The 20,295-nt window shown below is 41.3% G+C and overlaps 1 protein-coding gene across 1 annotated transcript in view; it reads left to right on the forward strand.

The window, feature by feature from the left end:
* The window catches only part of LOC126281571 (uncharacterized), a 248,313-nt gene extending 228,761 nt beyond the window's left edge, over positions 1-19,552 (forward strand). Inside the window, exon 6 of the mRNA XM_049980644.1 lies at positions 10,329-19,552. Within this exon, the coding sequence (XP_049836601.1) occupies positions 10,329-10,712 (384 nt within the window). The 3' untranslated portion in view covers positions 10,713-19,552. The remainder of the gene's footprint in view (positions 1-10,328) is intronic.
* The last annotated feature ends 743 nt before the right edge of the window (positions 19,553-20,295 follow it).

The raw sequence follows: 20,295 nt of genomic DNA on the forward strand, positions 1-20,295 counted from the left end.
GCAAAGGAAAGATTTTGTTGCGAACCAAATAATGTATTATTTTTGCCTTAATAATGTCACATCCAGTTCAAACACGAATATAAATCGTCATTGTCATCCAGTACAAAGGTATGTAATCTTGAATAATATACAATCTCCAAGTCAGACACTTCCAGATCGTTAGCTTACGCTAATACTTCAGATCTCTACCCTTACTCAAGGTAACCTCTCGCAGATCGTTAGCTTACGCTAACACTTCAGATCTCTACCCTTCATCAATGTAACATCTTGGAGATCGTTAGCTTACGCTGACACTTCAGATCTACCCTTCATCAATGTAACTTCTCACATCTGCTGGCTGTTCACCTCCAACTGCCAACAGTACTTCCAACACTGCTGGCAACTAACTTCCAAATGCCCAGCACTACTGGCGATTAACTTCCAATGAGTCCGACCAGCTACAGAGTCTCTTACAAAGAAAGCGCAGTCAGAGATCCAATGCAAAGCGCTACACAGCGCTGCCAACACAGAAACAGCGCACTTACACCCTGTATGAGCGATGACTAACGAGAGGTCTTCGAAATGCACGACAGTCTCAACAAAATATCATAAAATAAAATAAAAGTTTTTCGTCAATTACCTGAATATATTATTGCAGGGTAGAGATAATTGCCTCGCATATTTGCATAACACTTTTGCTAATTGTGCTTGCTAATATTGCAGCACTAAATTCCAAGCATTCAAATGATCTTCCTGTCAGCATAAATCTCAAGGTTATTACCAATCTCACAGCGATTGTGATTGCCTCTCTCATTAACGTATTTTGCTTCTACGTTGTCGTATCAGCACTTATAATTTACCATACGATGCTGGACTCATATAAAAATAGGTCATGAAATCTTTCGGATCTGTGGTTCTGATTTCAGTTAGTAAATTAACACACGATAAATCTGTCCTTTTTTGAAGCCATTTCCTCTTTTTAGTTGTTTTCTGTTATTTCCTGTCAGTTGTAGCTAATATAACGGAGGCACACGCTTACTCTTGGGTGTTCATTATTTTAACCTTGCAAAATCGCATTTCCAGCAGACAGTATTATTAATAAGTTTATTCATCACAGATATTTAACAACCTGTGACTGTTCATTCAATACAAATACACAAAATTGCATCCGGTTAAAGTATTGAAATACTTGTTTATTCCATTAACGAGTTTGTGAATCTTTTCAGACTCATATTCAGCTGGGGCACAGGAGGTTACATGACTATTTTAAAGCGTAGTGCTGCGTGCTAGCTTTGTGACAAGAAGATGGAACTTGGTTTAATGTACCGCCATGAGTACTGTTTATATCGAGATTTGGATCCAAAAAGTATAGAATTCAATTTCTGTATTCAGTAAGTACAGAGTTCATATTTGGATACAAATCTCGATATAAACCATACTCCTGGCGATACATTAAGGCATGTACTTAGTAAGTACACAATTCATTTTTGGATCAAAATCTTCATATGAACAATACTCCTTACCATACATTAAAGTATGTTCTGTGTCTTTTCACAGAGCCAGCACCTAGCATTACGCGATGAAATAGTCATGTAACCTCCTGTTCTCAATCTGAAAATGAGCCTAAATAGGGTCGAAAATCTATTTATGTGTGACTGGTTGCAGTTTTCTGAACTTACTGAATATTAATAATGATGTGATGGTGGCCTCAAAACATTATCTGATTAAAAGTATCCAGACACCCCTATGTCATGCGGAATTGACCAATGGATGACGCGAGATGTGGGCCCACTGGTATAAAACTCCGTGTTTTTGTTGTTGTTATTGCTGTAGTCTTCAGTCCAGAGGCTGGTTTGATGCAGCTCTCCATTGTACTCCATCCTGTGCAAGTTTCTTCATCTATCAGTACCTACTGCAGTCTACATCCTTCTGAATCTGCTTAGTGTATTCATCTCTTGGCCTCCCTCTACGATTTTTACCCTCCACGCTGCTCTCCAGTACTAGATTGGTGATCCCTTGATGCCTCCGAACATGTCCTACCAACCGATCCCTTCTTCTAGTCAAGTTGTGCCACAAACTCCTCTTCTCCCCAATTCTATTCAGTACCTCCTCATTAGTTATGTGATCTACCCATCTAATCTTCAGCATTCTTCTGTAGCTCCACATTTCGAATGCTTCTATTCCTTTCTTGTCTAAACTATTTATCGTCCATGTTTCACTTCCATACATGGCTACACCCCACACAAATACTTTCAGAAACGACTTCCTGACATTTAAATCCATACTCGATGTTAACAAATTTATCTTCTTCAGAAACGCTTTCCTTGCCATTGCCAGTCTACATTTTATATCCTGTCTACTTCGACCATCATCAGTTATTTTGCTCTTCAAATAGCAAAACTCATTTACTACTTTTAAATTCTCCTTTCAAGACACTGTCCATTCTGTTCAACTGCTCTTCCAGGTCCTTTGCTGTCACAGAATTGCAAAGTCATCGGCGAACCTCAAAGTTTTTATTTTTTCTCCATGGATTTTAATTCCTACTCCCAAATTTTCTTTTGTTTCCTTTACTGCAGATTGAATATCCTCGGGAATAGGCTACAACTCTGTCTCACTCCCTTCCAAACCTCTGCTTCCCTTTCATGCCCCTCGACTCTTATAAATGCCATCTGCTTTCTGTACAAATTGTAAATAGCCTTTCGCTCCCTGTATTTTACCCCTGCCACCTTCATAATTTGAAAGAGAGTATTCCAGTCAACAAAGTCAAAAGCTTTCTCTAAGTCTACAAATGCTAGAAACGCAGGTTCGCCTTTCCGTAATCTATCTTCTAAAATAAGTCGTAGGGTGAGTATTGCCTCACGTGTTCCATCATTTCTACGGAATCCAAACTGATCTTCCCCGAGGTCGGCTTCCACCAGTTTTCCATTCGTCTGTAAAGAATTCGTGTTAGTATTTTGCAGCCGTGACTTATTAAACTGATAGTTCAGTAATTTTCACGTCTGTCAACGCCTGCTTTCTTTGGGATTGGAATTATTATAAAATTGCGTGTATTGGTGAGTATTGTGTCGACAGCAGAGAAGCGGTAACAGCAGGTCAGGAGAGCTCAGTGACATCGAAGGTGGGCTGGTCATTGGATGTCACCTGATTAACACATCCACCAGGCACCTTTCAACCCCTCTAAAGCTGCCCAAGACGATTGTTGGTGATGTGACTGTGAAGAGGAAACGGGAAGGGACAGCCACAGCCAAATCATGACCAGGCAGACCCCAAGTACTAACGGACAGGAACCGTCTAGCATTGCGGAGGCTTGCTGTAAAAATTTGCGTGGAATCGGCGGAAGAGATCACTCGTGAGCTCTAAAGTACTACCAGCAGTCCATCTAGCGCAGTGACTGAGCGTAGCGAGCTAGAAAGAATGGGGCACTACGATCGAGCAGTTCCTCATATGCCACACACTTCTGTTGGCAGTGCTAAGCGACGCTTGAGATGGAGTAAAGAGCGACGCCACTGGACCTTGGGTGACTGTAAGCGAGTGATTAGGAGTTTATGAGTCCAGCATCGTATGACAAATTATAAGTGTTGATACGACAAGGTAGAAGCAAAATACGTTAATGAGAGAGGAAATCACAATTGCTGTGAGATTGGGAATAGCTTTGAGATTTGTGTTGACAAGCATCAACACGTCGTTCTCTCATTTCAGGAGTCAGCTGCCGTCGCACCCATCTTGCAGACACTTTGTGAAACTGGAGCACATCATGCACAATGTGGTGTGCTGACCAATGACTAATCTGTAAACATTCTGCACTGTCATTCAGTGTCACTCGGCGGTTTGATAGAAGGGTTTGGGTGTGGCAAACCTGCCATTATGTGTAGTGCCAACAATGAAGTACAGGGGAGTTGATTTGCGTTAGAGGGCTGTTTTTCGCAGTTGCGGTATGGTCCCCTTTTTTGCACTTAAGAAGAAAACGCTAAACGTCGAAGGATATGATCTCATTTTACAACATTTTGTATTTCGTATTGTAGAAGAACTGTTTGGAGACCATGATTGATTGTGTCAACTTGACAATGTGCCCTGTCTTAAAATGACATCTGTTAGGAAGCTGTTTGTGGACAACAACATTTCCGAAATGGAATGGCCTGCCCCGAGTCCTGGCCTGAATCCAACAAAATACCTTTGGAATGAGTTAGAACTTGGACTTCTCTCCAGACCGCAACGTCCAAAGTCACTACCCTTCTCTGGTTTCAGCCTTGAGGAAGAATGGACTATCAATCCTCCAGAGGCATTCAGACATATGAGAATGTCCCCAGCAGAGTTCAAATAGTCATAAAAGCGATTGGTAACAGAACACACAATATTAATGTCCTCTGGCAAGCGCTGCATTCGTGGACTCTGCGGCTGGTCCCGGCGGAGGTTCGAGTACTCCCTCGGGCATGGGTGTGTATGTGTTTGTCCTTAGGATAATTTAGGTTAAGTAGTGAGTAAGCTTAGGGACTGATGACCTTAGCAGTTAAGTCCCATAAGATTTCACACACATCTGAACATTTTTTTCCTCTGGCAGGGGTCTAGATACTTTTGATCACGCATTGTATGTTGAGTATCTGACAAAGTACAAAGTCATTGCAAATCATTGAAGCGATTTCATAAATTCACTGTTGCTATAGTAAATGACATATTTTCACAAAAACACTCACAGAAAAACTCAAAAACTTTGTATTGTTGCAGCCGCATTTCAGATTTCTGCCACTAGAGCGCAGCAGTGAGGGGTTAGGTAAGATGGTGACAGGCGCCGAGAAAGCGTATGTTGTGCTTGAGCTGCATTCGCATCAGTCTGCCATGACACTGCACCGTTACTTCAGAACGAAGTTCTGCAAGGATCCAACAACTGTCGACTCCATTTGGTGATGGTATGCGCAGTTTAAAGCTTCAGGATGCCTCTTCAAAGGGAGATCAACTGGTCGGTCGGCAGTGGGTGGAGAAACGGTTGACCAAATGCGGGAGAGTTTCCCACTTCGCCCACAGAAGTCGACGAGCAGAGAGGTGAACTACAATCGAGAGTTTGGAAGATCTTAAGGAAACTCCTGAAGTTGAAACCTTACCGCCTGAAATTGCTAGAAGCCCTGACTCCCAATGACACATAGACGCTTTGAGTTTTTGGCATTTTGTAGTAGCTTATGAACGATGATGGGTTTTGTGAGGAACTCATCTTCAGTGATGAGCAATATTTTTTGTGACTGGCACTGTGAACAGGCACAATGTGCGAATCTGGGGCACAGAGAATCCCCGCACTATCATGCAGCACATTCGAGATTCCCCAAAAGTTATTCTATTCTGTGCAGTCTCACCACTTAAAGTTTGCGGTCCTTTGTTCTTCTGCGAAGAAACTGTTACAGGACACCTGTATCTGGACACACAGAAAATTTGGTCATGCCACAAATGGAGACTGACAGTGCGGACTTCATCTACCAACAGAAAGGCGCTCCAACCCACTTCCATAACTATGTTCATGAAAAACAGGAAATTGGGAAACTGATGGTTCGGTTGTGGTGGGGCTGAGGATCAACAATTCATCATGCCATGGGCTCTATACTCTCCCAACCGAACCCCAAGCGACAATTGTGAATGAGGTTGAGTGAAAAGTTCAGTGTCTACACTTCCTCTACCAACAAACCTACCAGAAATGTAAGGTCACATGAACAGTGCTTTTGAACACATTGATTGGGACATGCTGCACCGAGGGAGGGAACAACTTGATTACCGACTTGGTATCTGCAGAAACAGCAGGGGCGTAAATATGGAGAATTTGTAAAATGTTGAAGAAATCTTATGCCTGTGACAATATGTCAGATAATATAAGAGGGATCTTCAATAAATAATGCAACACATTTCTTTTTCTGAAAGCGGGTTAATTTTATTTGGTGTTCCAATACACCTTATTATGAGGGTGAGTCAAATGAAAACCTTGAATATTTTTCAAAATATTATTTATTGTGCATTGGTGGTACAAAGCTGTATCACTTTTCAACATAATCTCCCCCACGCTCAATACAAGTCCTCCAGCGCTTACGAAGTGCATAAATTCCTTTAGAAACAAATTCTTTTGGTAGTCCGCGCAACCACTCATGCACCGCGTGGCGTACCTCTTCATCAGAACGCAATTTCTTTCCTCCCATTGCGTCGCCGAGTGGTCAAAACATATGGAAATCACTTGGGGCAAGGTCTGGTGAGCGTGATGGATGAGGAAGACACACAAAATGAAGGTCTGTGATTGTTGCAATTGTTGTACAGTCAGTGTGGGGCATTGCATTGTCAAGTTGCAAAAGGACACCTGCAAACAGCAATCCACGTCGCTTTGGTTTTATTGCAGGCCGCATATGATTTTTTAGGAGATCTGTGTATGATGCACTGGTGACAGTGGTCCCTCTAGGCATGTAATGCTCCAAAATGACACCTTTTTTCGTCCCAAAAGAGAGTCAGCACAACCTTCCCTGCTGATGGTTCTGTTCGAAAGTTCTTTGGTTTTAGTGATGATGAATGGCGCCATTCCTTGCTCGTTCTCTTAGTTTCCGGTTGGTGGAATTGAATCCAGGTTTCGTCCCCAGTAAAGATCCTTGCAAGGAAGCCATCGCCTTCTCGTTCTAAGCGCCGAAGAAGTTCTTCACAAGCATCAACACGTCGTTCTCTCATTTCAGGAGTCAGCTGCCGTCGCACCCATCTTGCAGACACTTTGTGAAACTGGAGCACATCATGCACAATGTGGTGTGCTGACCAATGACTAATCTGTAAACATTCTGCACTGTCATTCAGTGTCACTCGGCGGTTTTCCTTCACTATGGCTTCAACTGCTGGAATGTTCTGTGGAGTCAACTTGTTGTGCCTGACCTGGAGGAGGAGCATCTTCCACTGAAGTCACATCATTTGCAAACGTCCTACTCCGTTCGTAGACTTGCTGATGCGACAAACATGCATCACCGTACGGTACCTTCATTCGTCGATGAATTTCAAGAGGTTTCACACCTTCACTACGAATAACAGAACGCTGTTCTTCCCTGGTGCAAGTCGCAAGTGGGGCGGCCATCTTTATACTGATACTGCGACGGTATGTGTCCATCTGCACTATGCTGCCATCTACAGCCCATACTGCCCACTGTTTGTAGCATGCTTACCAACTTACAGGATAATGGCGCGAAATTTCGAATTGTTATTACTAATTTAAGGTTTTCACTTGACTCACTCTCATATTCCCCAACCTTTTCGCTACAAAGCTCTGTTTTCCAACTAATCTCCAATTAAAGCAGTGGCCTTGTGACACCTTTCATGGAGGACCTGTACGTCCACATGACATTGCTTTACTGGTTGATGTCCATGCTAACGTCTCATCACGTCAATAATGCCCCCATCATCCATGTACTGCTTCTCACGGAGTGCATCCTTCGTTATGCCAAACAGATGAAAGCCTGAAGGTGCGAGATCGGGGCTGTGGGGTGGATGAGGAAGAACAGTCCAATGAAGTTCTGTGAGCTTCCCTGGGCTGTGCAGTCTGGTGTGAGGCTTTCATGGAGGAAGATAAGTTCGCTTGCATTTTTGTGGCGACAGACACGCTAAAGTCGTTTCTTCAATTTCCTGAGGGTAGCACAATACACTTCAGAGTTGATTGTTGAACCATGAGGGAGGACGTCCTCCCTTCGTAGGAGCAAGCTCCGGGTTATTAAGCCTCTCCCAGTGGCTTGAAGACCTCCTCTTGGTCCTTTCGCCATGAGGAGATCATTTTAGCTAGGTTGCATATCGGGCACTGTCTTTTTAGCCATCGCCGTTTATCAAATGGTGCTCCCCCACCATTGCTCATTGCCTTCAACTTTTGACAATCCACCATTTCCTGGCGAAATGCCCTTTTTTTAACAAATTACTTTCTCATTTGTGTTTGCTATCTGAGTTATCGGCCGTTTTAGTGAAGGACGCACGGGCTGTCGACCGCGTTTTGCTTTTTATCTCTGGTAACAATACGGCAAAGGAATTTAATCTTTAGTTGAGGACCTTCGTTTCTCTATGACGTATTTTATGGACCTTTCTCCAAGTCCCTGTTTTTTAGCTGTTTTCTCTTCCGTCGTTTGAGATTAATGTGTAGTCGTTTATAACTCCTCTTTTTGTCTTTGTGTTCCACAGTTATGGCCCTAGTTGTTTTTGCGCCCTAAAACAAAACAGAAACAAAAACAATCAAACAGAATAACCATGACTTTACCAGCTAAAGGTGCAGTTTGAACTCTTTCTTCGGAGAACTGACGTGGCACCACTCCATGGACTGCAGTTTCGTTTCCGATTCAAACTGATGAACCCATTGACTGTGACAATGTTTCATTGACTGTGACAATGTTTGATAAAAAAAAATTCATGATGAGCCTTGTAAAGCACAAGCCATTCCACAAAGACGATCATACGATGTTATTATGATCTTCTGTTAGATGGCGAGGACCCCATCTTTGACTATCACACATCGTGGACGAGTGTGTCAGCACTACCAACGCAGACGCCCAGTTGAGCAGTGAGGCCGGCCGCGGTGACCGAGCGGTTCTAGGCGCTTCAGTCCGGAGCCGCACGACTGCTACGGTTGCAGGTTCGAATCCTGCCTCGGGAATGGATGTGTGTGATGTCCTTAGGTTAAATAGGTTTGAGTAGTTCTAAGTTCTAGGGGACTGATGACCTCAGATGTTAAGTCCCATAATACTCAGAGTCATTTGAACTTTTTTTTTTTTTTTGACCAGTGAGGTTTTGATGGTCTATAGATCACCTCGAATGAGAGTGTTCGCACATTCCAACATTACAGGAGTAATAGCTGTGTGCGGCAGGGCGGCAAGACAGTCTTGCGGTGATGTCAGACGCCTAGCCCAACGACTCACCATGCTTTTGTTCACTGTCAAATTTCTGTAGCGTTTGAATATCCGAGATGCTCTAGTTTCCCACCAGAGTTCTATGCTCAGGATGCACCTCAGTTAACAGACGCCATTTTGAAGGCCATGTATAATGCCGCCACCGATCGGAACTTCATGAAGCTATATGGACTGAAGCGGGAATACTCCACAATGCCCCACAACAAATTACGCGTTTTTTCGGTCTAAATTGACTGAGAAAAAAGTTGTTGCATTAGTTTTTGAATGCACCTCATAGCTAAAGCAAATCTGTGAAATCGCTTAATCATTTATAATAACGTTGTAGCGGTGGCCGAGCGGTTCTAGGCGCTTCAGTCTGGAACCGGGCGACTGCTACGCTCGCTGGTTCGAATCCTGCCTCGAGCATGAATGTGTGTGACGTCCTTAGGTTAGTTAAGTTTAAGTAGTTCTAAGTCCTAGGGGTCTGATGGCCTCCGATGTTAAGCTTAGATAGGGTGACCAGATGTCCGGATTAATCCGGACATGTCCTCCTTTTTAGCTCTTTGTCTGGGGTCCGGGCAGATTTTTACAGTGTCCGGCTTTTTCGCAAAGTTGAGCGTAATACAGTTAAATTTACAATTCGTCCCGTTCTGTTGCTCTTTTCTTAAATACTTTAACTATTGACATAGCCTTCGTGATAAACACGCACGAAGGCGGTGTTCGTAGTTGGCCTCATGATCGTCCATGTTATCGTTGATCGACCTATAAGCGAATGCAAATATCGATTATTTAAAATTTTCGTTTCTATCTTCGCTTTGTATTGGCTTTGCTTTCTGTAGTGCACGTGTGATTTGTGAGTTGCGTAAAATATTTGACTATGCCTAAATGAAAGTGTACATTTTCTGATTCCTTCCCTTCAAATATCCAGCTTTCAAGAAAGGGAGAAATGAATTTGAAGTGGAATGTAAGACATGTTGAGCTGGAAAGTACGTCTCTGTGGCCAATAAAGGTAAGAAATAACTCGACAGATTAACTGTCATGGTTTTATTTCATTGTTTCATAGTCGTTCAATCTATTTGTATTCGGAAGGTTAAAGTGCAGTTTACATGTCGTCAGCTGTTACTTGAATTGTAGATGTTGGTAGCGGTGCGTCGAATGAAGGGAGGTGAATGGTCTTACGTTTTTCGCTTTGTAAACAATTCCGTGTTGTTTGCGTAACAAAACAATTGACGCCACACTGTCGCCACAATCAATGTTTCTAATTTTTTTTTAATATTGCTCAGTTAACCACCACCTGACCATCAGTAACAATTAACTACTAGTTTTACCGGTAATTCCCGGCAGTCACGTGACTTGCCCAAAGCTGACGAGTGGAATCCTCATCTGCAGCTGACCCGTTTGATGTGTCCTCTTTTTTCTTCCTTTGTCCTCCTTTTTGAAGCTGTATTTTAAACAATTGCATCTGTATGAAGTGTCTGCGACAAACAGGTGGTGGAGCGCCTGGTGGCGCCGAGCATGGAGCGCGTGACGGCAGAGTGGGAGCACATGTCGCGCTGCATGGTGGCAGGCGTGGCGCTGTACGTGCCTGGGCCCCCGTTCTCAGTGTCTCTGTGCTACCTGCTGGGGGACCTGCTGGCTCTGCGCGAGCCCGCGGCCCGCCTGCGCGCCGCGCTGTGTCTGGGCGACCGCGTCACGCTACTCTTCGTGGGTGGCCTGCTGCGCTGGTTGTTGCGCTTCGCGCCGCTGCGCAGGCTCTACAACTGGCTGCTGAGGCTCGCCATGAAGCGCGCGCGTCACGCGCCACAGCACTGGCTCAGCGCAGCCGAGACGCGCCGTTACCCGTACCAGCAGCCGGCCATCACGCAGCTGTAGTTCGCCGCTCCACCGCTGGCTGGCGCCGGCTCCGCCGCACGACGCCTCGCCGGGAAACGAACACAACTGACCGTGTGCCCGCGCGGATGTCAGAGGCACCGAAGTAGTAGTACGGCGTTATTGGCCGAGACTTCCCGAGGGGCAGCTCAGCTGCCTAATTAAAAAGATTTTATTTTCTGAATGAATCTTTCACTCTGCAATGAAGTGTGCTCAGTTTTGAAACTTCGTACATTCAAACGGCCATTTGGATTGGGACTCGAATCTGGAATTTCGTGTTTCACCAGCAAGCAGCAGACGGGTACTTTCAGGACAGATTTCAGGCTGTGATGGTGGGTCGTGAGTAGTGTATCCAGATCCAGTTTGCGGATAATCAGGACATAGGAGGTGACTTTTCTGCAGCATGGGTGGGTGGGCTGTCCGGGACCCCTACGTTTGAACCGAGAGTGAAGGCACGAATCATTTGAAATGTTTAGCTTATGTTATACAACATTCATTTTTACGCTTCTTTAAGGCCACAATTTTTCTTCTCTCGGCCTACGGCGTAAAATATTGCGATAAAGAATACCAGTTACACTGCTCTGTAAATGGCATTCGTGAACATCCTTGAAGAAATAGAGATATATTCACATGCACCCAATGAGCTCAAAATTTACTGAATGAACAAACCGACATCAAACACAAAAATGCTGAAAACTTTATTGATACAAAGCAGGAAGAGAGATAAAATAAACAAACCAGAGCATAAATGGTTCAAATGGCTCTGAGCATTATGGGACTTAACATCTGATGTCATCAGAAAACAAACCAGAGATATTAAGTGACGCTTCTCCATAGTAACAGCAAAAAACAGTACATAACAAAAATATATAAGCAAGAAAACATCATAAATCATAGTCCATATCAAAATTACTACTTGTAAAATAACAATAAAACGTGAAAATCTCAAAAAAACCAAAAGACATTTCTTGTAAAAAACATAATTAGAATAAACCCAAGAAAATAATGAAAACGTAGCCGAATTTCCACACATCAACAACTTCTGGTGGTATCTGTGTAAATATGTAATTTCTCTGATCCAAGTTGTGAAAAAGGAAAAAAAAACTGACCAATCATATATCTAAAAGTCAGACGTAGAATTACGAACACAAAGAACATACAAGCGACGTGTAAGTACAAAGTCCAACAAAGACAGCATGTGGCAGCATCGATATTACATGTAAGGTAAAAATACCAGTCATGTGTAATACCTCTCCAAACATAGTTATAGTTCATAATATCAAGGCTATTGACTATTAATGTTTTTACAGAACGCATGAGGATGGCAATATGCCGAAATGAGTTCATTGTGATTTACGCAATAAAAAAATATAGAGAGCAATATAACTGCCGTATTTTTATCGAAATTGATTAATTATTGTTTAAATATTTCTTGTTTATTTTATTGCTTTAAATAGTGCCTTCAGTATTCATCTATTTATCACACAAAATCACATTTTTTTCTGTGGTTATTTAAAATGGTTAACATAAATGAACAGTTGAAGAACTGAATTTTACATCCTGAAAAATTATACTATCTCTTTAGCTGGAAAATTTCCACATGAAACTAAATTCCAGGGTTTAAATTTGCCCCCAAAAAAAGGTCTGCAAAACTGATTAATTTTAACTAACACTTCCAAGTGTTTTGTTGTAGAAATAGAGTCTCTCATCACAGCTGCCGTGAAGTTCTCCCCCGGAATGATGCTTTTGTTTGATACAGAACTGTGATCACTGGCTATTGTAAAATCGTCGACTTTTCCGCCTGTTTCTTGATATACATCACTGACATCTTCCTATATTCACCGATAAAAAAATTTCATCAAACTCAGGGAAGTAAAAAACTGACATGTTCCTGACAACACATTTTGTACTATGGTACCGTACTGAAGAAAACAGTTACGTCCTTCATAAAGCATGGTCTAGGAGATCCTAACACCTCTCAGTAATACGTGTCGACAACAAATAACGAAGGTGATAACGCAACCGACAGCAAACCATTGCAAGGTTGGCAGTTTAAAGAGAATAGATGGGAGTATAGCAGCACTCCGCTATGGCTAACCTTGAAAAATTTTCTCCCAGTCTGAGAGATCAAACCTTATTCAGAAATTGTCTGGGCTGGGACCTAAGCCGTAAGACAAATAAAGGAGAGAGACCAGCGAAAAAACTTTCACAGTTACAGAAGTTCTCTCTGCATTCAGTGCTGAGTGCGGCTTTGTTGTGGCCGTACTGCTCGCCAAATGTTGCTCATTTTACAGTCCAATATCTTCGCTCGATAAAGAACAGAATTTCTTTTCGTTATATGTCATAGGTACTGCGCTGCGTCAAATTAAGTATAACATTGCACGAAATTTTGAAGAGTTTCCAGAGGTCTAAATGCATTGCTTAAATTTTGCGCATGGCTTATTTTACCTCGTACATTGTTATATGTGATATGTAGATAAGACATCGAAATTTTATTTAAATTTTTCAGCGGAACGATACGGTATTTCGTACTCAAGTTAATGGATTTTGTAGACAGTACTGCGCGATGTGCCTATTTCCATCTCTGCACATCGGGAATCGTGTGGTCATAACAACCGCATATTTCGTAAGCGGTTCAAGATATCAAAACGAGGAAGTAGTAGCATGCGAAGATACACCTATGTTTTTTGATAAATACTCTATACCTTTTTTATTCAAAAAGATATGGAAGTAGCTCGTTCGCAGCAGGAAGATTTTGGTGGAACAGGTCGCACAAACATGACAATAGCGCTTCAGGAAAACTCAGGGTTCCCGTTTAAACATGTACTCAGCATCCGGGGAGCAGTGGAACATGACGAGTTAACTCGTCCACAGCACTTAAATGAGCTAATTTTCAGCCATTAGATCAGTATTTTCTTATATCATGACCAATGTTGGTACTTTGGCACAACTGTAGAACATCCCCCCCCCCCCCTCCCCCTTAAAAGCCGTGCGCAAATGGCTGCTGGCTGCAGCCTGGGCATACATGTACAACATGCACGATCATGGTTCCATTTATGAGGCACTGGCTGAAACTGGTCTGGGAAAATGCTGATCTCTCCTCCAGTTAAGAGCACGCAAATTTGTTTTAAGGGCCATTAATTTATTCCGTGAATCAATTCCTGCCACAACACCGTTCCACGTGAGTGACTGCTTCTTCAGTCAGTAACACAGCTCATCAGAATAATGATCACAAACTGTGACCTCCTACACACGAATGCTCACATTGTCCACCACTACCCAGCTCTCTGTAAGTGACAGTGGTGTTTCTGTCTCGAAAAGTTTAATCAGTCAACATCCAGGAAAATCCACACTACTTTATAAGATCTTGCTTTAGTCAGCCATCGAGAAGTGAAGATGCTGTCTCTAAACGATTTGTTACACCTTAGCTCACAACCAAGATGCTGCAATATCACAGTTTTCGACATGCAAACTAATTTTACACTCTGCACAGTGACTGGTTGGAACGACTGTAAATGGGAAATGCTTTTACGGTTGTTCCCACCATCCACCGTGCTCAGTGTCAACGTAGTTTGTGCATGCAGTATGCTCCTCAGCCATTGGGCTTCTGATGCATTGCACAACATTGTGACTTGCCATGTGCCTGTTCGCTATAAACGTTATAACTGTATTCAGAAGCCCTGTACTGTGAATTAACAGTCAAAGTCATACTCAGGGAAATAGCGCAGAGGAGCAGATGCAGGAATCCTACTTCGCAGGTCTAGGCAAGCTCCTGGTGTAAGTGGTTTGCCATTGCCTTCCTCTGACCTGTTCACAAGTGTCAGGTGCGTACCTGCGTACTCTGTGATGAGTCCTTGTACAGTGTAGTGTTGCATTTGTATTGTCATAGATGAAGGGAAGAGAGAGAGTGAAACCCGCTCCTGCAAGAAGCCTACTCCTTTTGAATAGCACTAAGGGGCACACCAAGCTTAACGTCCCATCCAACTCGTGGATGTCCATCAGCATTGTCACGTGCCCTCACTTCATGATAAACTGAAAAGAGCAGAAGTGAGATTTAGAATAGTGACAATTTTCCACCACCAGGATTCGAACTATCATGCTTTTGAATTGAGTGCCACTGCCTATACATTGGTTAGTGACTTTGCCTACAGAGCTGGGTTAATTGAAAGTATCGTCAGAACATATAAGGAAATGGTGGAATCTTCAACCTCCAGTGGCCCAGTGGGCTAATGCACTGCGACACTATACCATAGGTCGCACACTCGAATCCTGCCTCGTACATGGATGTTTGTGCTCGTATTTGTGTCTCTCCTTGTGTGTAACGTAATTTTTAAGTGCCAGAAGTGACTTTTGTTGCCAGAACCAATATGTAAAAACTCAAGATAAGAAATAGGCCTACTAAACCGAAAATCTTCCTGCTCCGCCGTATTATAACTTTCTCGATTACTGCCATCAATATGTTCAGAAATTCAGCTTGAAATTTTCGGGTACTCAGTCATTGTTGAAGAAAATACACGTATTATATTTCGAATTGGGAACAGCGCCCAAAAGCAGGAAGGTTGGGCATCTCGCTTATGGCTTTCACGGGACATATCATGAAACTTAAAAATCTGAATACCCCACAGAATTTGGGACATATGGCAACACTAGTCCTGAGTCATGCACAAATAGAAAAAAATGTCCAGTATTTAAAGCAACTATTGAAATAACACTTACTGAGTGTTATGCAGTCACAGTTTGTGGTTTCCAGACTGGAAAAGGCTGTGAATCCATTACCAATGTGCTTTCCAATTTCATCTCAAAATACGTTTTCTTGGCAGCTCCGTGTAACAAAAAACTGTCAATATGCACCTCAAGAAACAAAACAGCAAATGCAACTAGCGCACTTTATCGAAAACACATCGTTAGCAAGCAAGCACATTGTCACCATTTGAAAGTAATGAAATGGTTCACACCCTCATTTCACATAATCAGTTGTGAAACACACACTAGATGGTGAAACTGATGTTATTGTACTCTAGCAAGACATTTACAAACCACTGTGGATAGAATTTTCAATGCCAGAAACAAATGAGTATCTTCAGCACTATCAAAACTTTTATATTAAAAGTTGGTTAATGAAGCATCAAAGTATCACAGAGAAATGCTAAGAGAGGGATTCAAGACAGAAGTTTCTGCTATTTTGTTGATTTTCTTGTGCTATAAACATGCATTAAGGTTGGTACGACTCCCTTAGGCCCAGCTTTCTGAGCCCCAGATATCTGATACATGGAGCTAACCAGCATTTCCTGGCATGCTTTAGAACTAGATGCTACCTGTTGTTTGAAAACCAGCACTCAACATCAACAATTCTAAATGAGTTTACTGTTATTAATTAAATTCGTGTGGAAAACACTCTAAATGCTTCCACACAATTTAAATTCTGTATATAATATATTACTGAAAAACATGTTTTAATATATCTTTTGAGGTGGCTCTGCCTCAGAGCCTATGACAATGAATCACATTTGTTCTTGCCCACTACACAAATAATTAATTCCATTCTGCACTCTATTAAATTTTTAATAGGGTAGCATTTGCCAAAGGAAGAGTCATCTTGGTTTTGGATATCAATCAGAAATTTATTCAGTTTATATTAGTTGTAATGTAAATGGAATAGCTTTCATTCTTGGATAAAATTCAAGGAATTTTAAACAAATCCATACTGTTCACGCCTTGTTACTGGAATTGGCAGCCTCAGAGTTCCCTCTCACAATTTATTATGCACAGATGTGCTTGAAGTGCTATTCATAGTCTAAGCTTATTTATTCCTTTAGTAACAGTTATAGTGGCATGCAAGTAAGAAGGCAGTTGTGTTATGCATGCTGCACAGAGCGGGCTGGAGAATACTTTGTGGCTTCACTTGCATGTTCTCTGTCTATGTCCTGTTCTTCACACTCAAGCTGTTGCCTATTCTGGTAACAAAGCCACTGTTTCTGCCTGACTTTCTGTAGATATATTTACATGCTTTGAAAACTATCACTGTCACTTCTTAAAGTAATAATTGACATGTTTGCTTTATGCCACCTGTAATGAATAATACAGTGTCTAAGTAGCCTTTCCATACCTGAACTGCAATGAGAATCAACACCAAATGTTCTACTCACATCCTGAAACACACAGGACAGACAGACAACACAGAATTATGCTATTAGCCAGAGCACCAAGTGGTACAGTATTCATTGCTATTGCAAATAGCCCCACCACTCACCTTCTTACATGCACACCAGGAATGAACTGCCAAATGCTGTGTCATTCCTCTGTGCAGGTAGCGCCACTATTCCAATGTGATAGCTTTAATACACTGGCAGTTTCAAGTATGTTAAGCATTCTTGACTGCCATCCTGTAATGTGATATATTACAGGAGACTGAATTACAGACATTTTGCATTCTGTTTTTTGTGTAATTGCAGGTGGTAGTCAACAGAATAATAGATATCAGTCTGATTATATGGGGTATATTTTTCTGTAATAGATGCAAGTTAAGAAATTGTGCAGTACAGTATTTGTGGTCACCTGAGAAAACACCTGGAGCAAAGGCATCCAACAGTAAGTGTATCAATTCACAGACAGAATTCTGCAGTAGTGCGAACAGTTTCATTGGTTTCAGGGTACTACTTCACAGCCTGTGTAGCTATTAAATAATTAATAATTTTCTGGTATCCATCACTTGGTTGGAGCTGGAACTTTGTAACCCACAATTAATGTTAATTAATAGTGTAGCTCAACACTACTGGATAGCTCAGTCAGCAGGGTTTGAATCCTGGTCTGATACACAGTTTTAATCTGCCAAAAAGTTTCAAAGTAGCGTGAACTGCTAGCAGAGTAAGGATTCACTTTGATGATGTGGAATAAAAGGGCCTAGCTATGTTCCGTGTTTGAGTCTACTGAAGAACTATCTGTGCAGAAAGTCACAAATTTCATAGGTTTACCCTTATTTCTTGTGCTATTTGTTTACTAGCAGTGGCAGAGTTTTCAGCCTATAAGGAGCTAATGCCAGAATCATGGCCAACTGACTGTCATCCTGGATGGGGAGCACTGATATATGTCCCAGTTTGTGATACAAATTGCTTTGCCACAGTACAGAAAATTCTGCAAAACATAAATGCCAATTCATCACAACACTTTTAAACTGAATACTTTGGATGGAATTGCATTGCATGGACAGTTGGAGCAGAACTACATTCAAGAGGTGGTTACTAACACCAGTCCAAAAGGTATGTGGAAGAACGCCAACATTGAATTGTGTAGGATTGAAAGAATGTTGTAAATTTACACAAATCAGACTGCTGTTTGTATGTGAATGATTTCCAGTGTCGTGTTTCTCATTGGTCTCAGGAGTACTATAATGAGAATGGAGGAGTTTGTGAAATTTTCTGTGAATTTTTTGAATATTTAGTTATCTAAAAATGGATTCTTTAGTTGAGATAGCTGGTTCTATAATATAGAACAGCAACTACCAATTTGTGCAATTTGTCCACTTTATTAACTTAAAAAAAACACTTGTTTCCCAAGATGTCCATTCTTTTGTCCTCTTGAAAAAACTAATTTGCATGAGAAACATTCACCATCAGTTACAAACCTGGATTTATCCAGAGAATCCCCGAAGTGTACCCCAGTGAAAACAGGAGAGATTGCTTGAAACAACATCTAACAACTGTGGTTGTATTCACAGAACACAACTGATCTCCAGTAATTACTGTGACTAGAAAGCTTAGAGACTGATGTCTCCTACTGCTAGAACTTTATGAAGTTCATACCAAAGCTATTACTAAATCTTATGGATGTGTTACATGCCCTTAGGATGAAAATGACTAATTTTTGTGTCATGAACATATTTTGACTACTTCAGCCTGTAACACAAAACTATAGGTTTTTTCTGTTATGAGAGTAAATTCTAGCAGTGACTGACATGGCTGGAATACAGCAAGATTGTAGGAAGGTCAATGTTGTGTTAAATTTTCTCTTCTAGCTCCAGTTTTTTGCTGCTGTCAACACATTTACTGAGTTTTATTGAAGTACCTAAAAAATAATCTCAATGGATAGATAATATCATTAGCTGCTCACATGCCTGAGACCTTTTGTTAGCATCTGTGTCCACAGTGGAGTTGTTCTGTGTGCAGCCATACGAGTCAAACACTTCATGTAACAACCTTTTTCCAATATATGGCAGGATATTAACACAGTTTTGTCATTTCTATATAATATGATGCTCTGAAGTCTGTGCATCTACAGAGGACCAGAAAAAGGAGATAATAGAATTCAGAACAAACAAGTAAATGAAAAATGTGTGGACTAGTTCCACTTACTTAAGGTGACAAGTAGCATAAATCAGGATTAATCTGCACTCTGAGCCTTGAAATATTGAGCCTGTTGTAAACATTGTGTAACACTTGCATGTATATATAAAAGTCAAACTAAATGAAAACAAATCCATTAAGGCAACAGGGGCAGTATAATGAGAATGAAGACAATCAGGTGCATCAGGAGTGTTGCACTGTTGAATCAGCTTATTTGCTTCATTAGAGCTGTTGTACTGAGGTGTCCAGTGTGTGTGTTTTGGTACTGAAGTGTCCAGTGTGTGTATTTTGGGAGAGGAGGGGGTATCTGTTTACAGAGAAAAGGTATGTCTTACCATTCAGTTATTTGTAATTGATTGTGATGTGGAAGATGCAGCCACGTTTTTAAAAAGTTTGCTTATGTAGATTCTTGACAGTATTGACAAATATACAGTGATATATATAATTAATTGTAACAAAATTTAATTTATCAACAGATAAAATAAAAATTATATGCTCTTTGTATCATCTGAAGTTTTTGCTTATTTAAAAAGTCCCAAATTTCACTCTTCCTGCATAAACTAGATTCTATTGTAGTAGTCTAGCCTTATACTATTGTTATTACAGTGATGGAGTATGCATTGACGAGATGAAAGACAATTTCTCATCTTTAATGAAAATTGCTGAGTGCTAGATGGGATATGAAAAGTAGAGATAGCTACATGCTAAGGATTTTGGGCTCTTACTGGTACGAAAGCTATACCTGTTTATAATCTTGTTTGTGCATCGGTCCATAGCCTCAATATATTTTTTGAAAGAAAACATTGTTGTATTATAGGCTTACATTGCTTGTTTTATTTTTTTCTTGAGCTACTGGTATTTCTTTTAATTCTCTTTTTTGGTCCTCCCTCATTTGTGCACCTGAAATTACTCTAGCCTAATTATCTTTTCTTTATTTCCATCTCTTTGTCATGAGTTTACTGTGTACCAGTGATAGCTTGACATCTGCAGTGTGTGTGTGTGTGTGTGTGTGTGTGTGTGTGTGTGTGAATATCAGAAAAAGGTTTGTTTCAAAGAAAATTTTTTTTTGAAAGTCTACCAGAGAAATTTGAAATTTGGATGATGGTATTTTTGTAGGAGGCCTGTCCAAAACATTCCAGAACATTCATAATTTTGTGCCAGTGGTGTGGTGGAGCAAAGTGCAGTTGGAAACCCTGCACACACCTGTGTTTTATGTGAAACTGACAGAAGTTTCAATGTTGTATGTC

The sequence above is a fragment of the Schistocerca gregaria genome, chromosome 7, assembly GCF_023897955.1.
Source record: "Schistocerca gregaria isolate iqSchGreg1 chromosome 7, iqSchGreg1.2, whole genome shotgun sequence".
NCBI lineage: Eukaryota > Metazoa > Arthropoda > Insecta > Orthoptera > Acrididae > Schistocerca > Schistocerca gregaria.